The sequence below is a fragment of the Cyprinodon variegatus genome, unplaced genomic scaffold (genome assembly GCF_000732505.1).
Source record: "Cyprinodon variegatus isolate N-32 unplaced genomic scaffold, C_variegatus-1.0 Scaffold896, whole genome shotgun sequence".
Taxonomy (NCBI): Eukaryota; Metazoa; Chordata; class Actinopteri; order Cyprinodontiformes; family Cyprinodontidae; genus Cyprinodon; species Cyprinodon variegatus.
Genome location: NW_015151349.1, coordinates 37,955 through 39,642, shown reverse-complemented (window position 1 = coordinate 39,642; position 1,688 = coordinate 37,955). Strand labels below are relative to the sequence as shown.

Here is a 1,688-nt window from a genome sequence, read left to right as displayed (position 1 = left end):
AAATAAAAAAAAACGGCATCATAGCCCGCGGGCCTTCACACACGGCTATGCAGAGAGAGGGCTGCTGCAGACGGGCTAACATTAGCCCTGGCTGCCGTTAGCCTCTGAGGTCTACTGGTTGCCGCGGGCCTCCCAACATCTGAACTTTAAAAAAAAATAAAAAAAAACGGCATCATAGCCCGCGGGCCTTCACACACGGCTATGCAGAGAGAGGGCTGCTGCTGACGGGCTAACATTAGCCCTGGCTGCCGTTAGCCTCTGAGGTCTACTGGTTGCCGCGGGCCTCCCAACATCTGAACTTTAAAAAAAAATAAAATGCATTAAATCGGTAAATGGGCGATACTGATATAGTGATGCTTAAAAGTGAAATGTTTTCGCCTCAAATGATCTTAAAACGTACATTAATAGAACAACAGCAATAGAAAAGAGAACTTATAACTTAATACTCTGAGCTCTATGAGCGCTCCATTGAAAGGAGACGGAGGAGATTCATCCACGACCTCAAACACTAAACTCTCCTCCTCTTGCATGTTTCCTCTGTCCATAGCGTTCCTTGACAGCGTTGTTTCTAAGTCACCAATTTAGTGCTACTTGGTCCCAATGGAATTTCCCATTGGGAACCTACTAGCACTAAGTTGCTAACTGGTTAGCAAGATACTTCCAATAAATCTGCTACAATCAAACTTGCCTGCGAACCTTCCGCCACAACAATCCCGCCCCCTTGATAAACGACCAATCAAATTCACTTTATGCACTTGTGTAAAGTCAGGCACTACTCGAGAGAATTCAGAAATGCAACGGTTGGAGCAGCTGCTTCCCTACGACTTTAAGTTGACTGATGAAAGCCGTTTGTTCTGCAGGCCCCTTCACATTGCAGCGAGAAAAGGCCTGGCCACTGTAGTACAGGTGTTGCTGAGCAGAGGAGCAGCAGTCATGGCTGTAGATGAGGATGGTGAGTAAGAACCTTTTATTTCCAAAAGCATGAAAGGAGTCCATTTTCCCTGGAAACGGAAACCTTTTTTGTCTGTCGATTCCCTGCAGGCCACACCCCAGCTCTGGCCTGTGCCCCGAACAAAAACGTAGCAGACTGCCTGGCTTTGATCCTGTCCACCATGAGGCCCTTTCCTCCCAGAGAGGCAGACGCTGACGCCGCCTCTCATTTCAGCCCCATCCTGAAGAACTGCAGCATGGCTGCCTCCTGCGGGGCCAATGGAAACCTGTGTCATGCTTAGAGACCTCACCAGCGCTGATGAGTTATGAACACGTGCTGAGCACTAGTAGAAATACTGCCTCTTAAAATCCATCTTACATGTGACTTATACTTGCAGGGCTTTTAGATGAACTTTTTTTAAAGTCTTGAATAACTATGAATTTAATGGTAGTTTTGATTGGAGCGTACTAATCAAGCTCAACTCGTATCCTCTGAAAGGCATTAGGAGCTTCGTCAGTTTATTCTGCTGCTCTGTAAGTTATTAACAGGCCTAATTTTCAGTATCCTTGATGAACTGACGTGCCACTGATTTTAGTCTCACTTTATTTTAGGGGATTCCACACAGCTTGAAGAAAAAACAGTAGCTTTTTAGTTTTTCAACTTCTAGATAAGTGTTGGAAGAAGAGGAGGATATTTTCCTTCCTTCCTTCCTTCCTTCCTTCCTTCCTTCCTTCCTTCCTTCCTTCCTTCCTTCCTT

General features: G+C 45.7%; 1 protein-coding gene across 1 annotated transcript in view; it reads left to right on the top strand.

Moving 5' to 3' along the window:
• The window catches only part of LOC107099668 (serine/threonine-protein phosphatase 6 regulatory ankyrin repeat subunit C-like), a 20,299-nt gene extending 18,617 nt beyond the window's left edge, over positions 1-1,682 (top strand). The window contains exons 27-28 of the mRNA XM_015397889.1: positions 861-952; positions 1,042-1,682. Coding sequence (XP_015253375.1) covers positions 861-952; positions 1,042-1,232 — 283 coding nt within the window. The 3' untranslated portion in view covers positions 1,233-1,682. The remainder of the gene's footprint in view (positions 1-860; positions 953-1,041) is intronic.
• Positions 1,683-1,688: the final 6 nt, after the last annotated feature.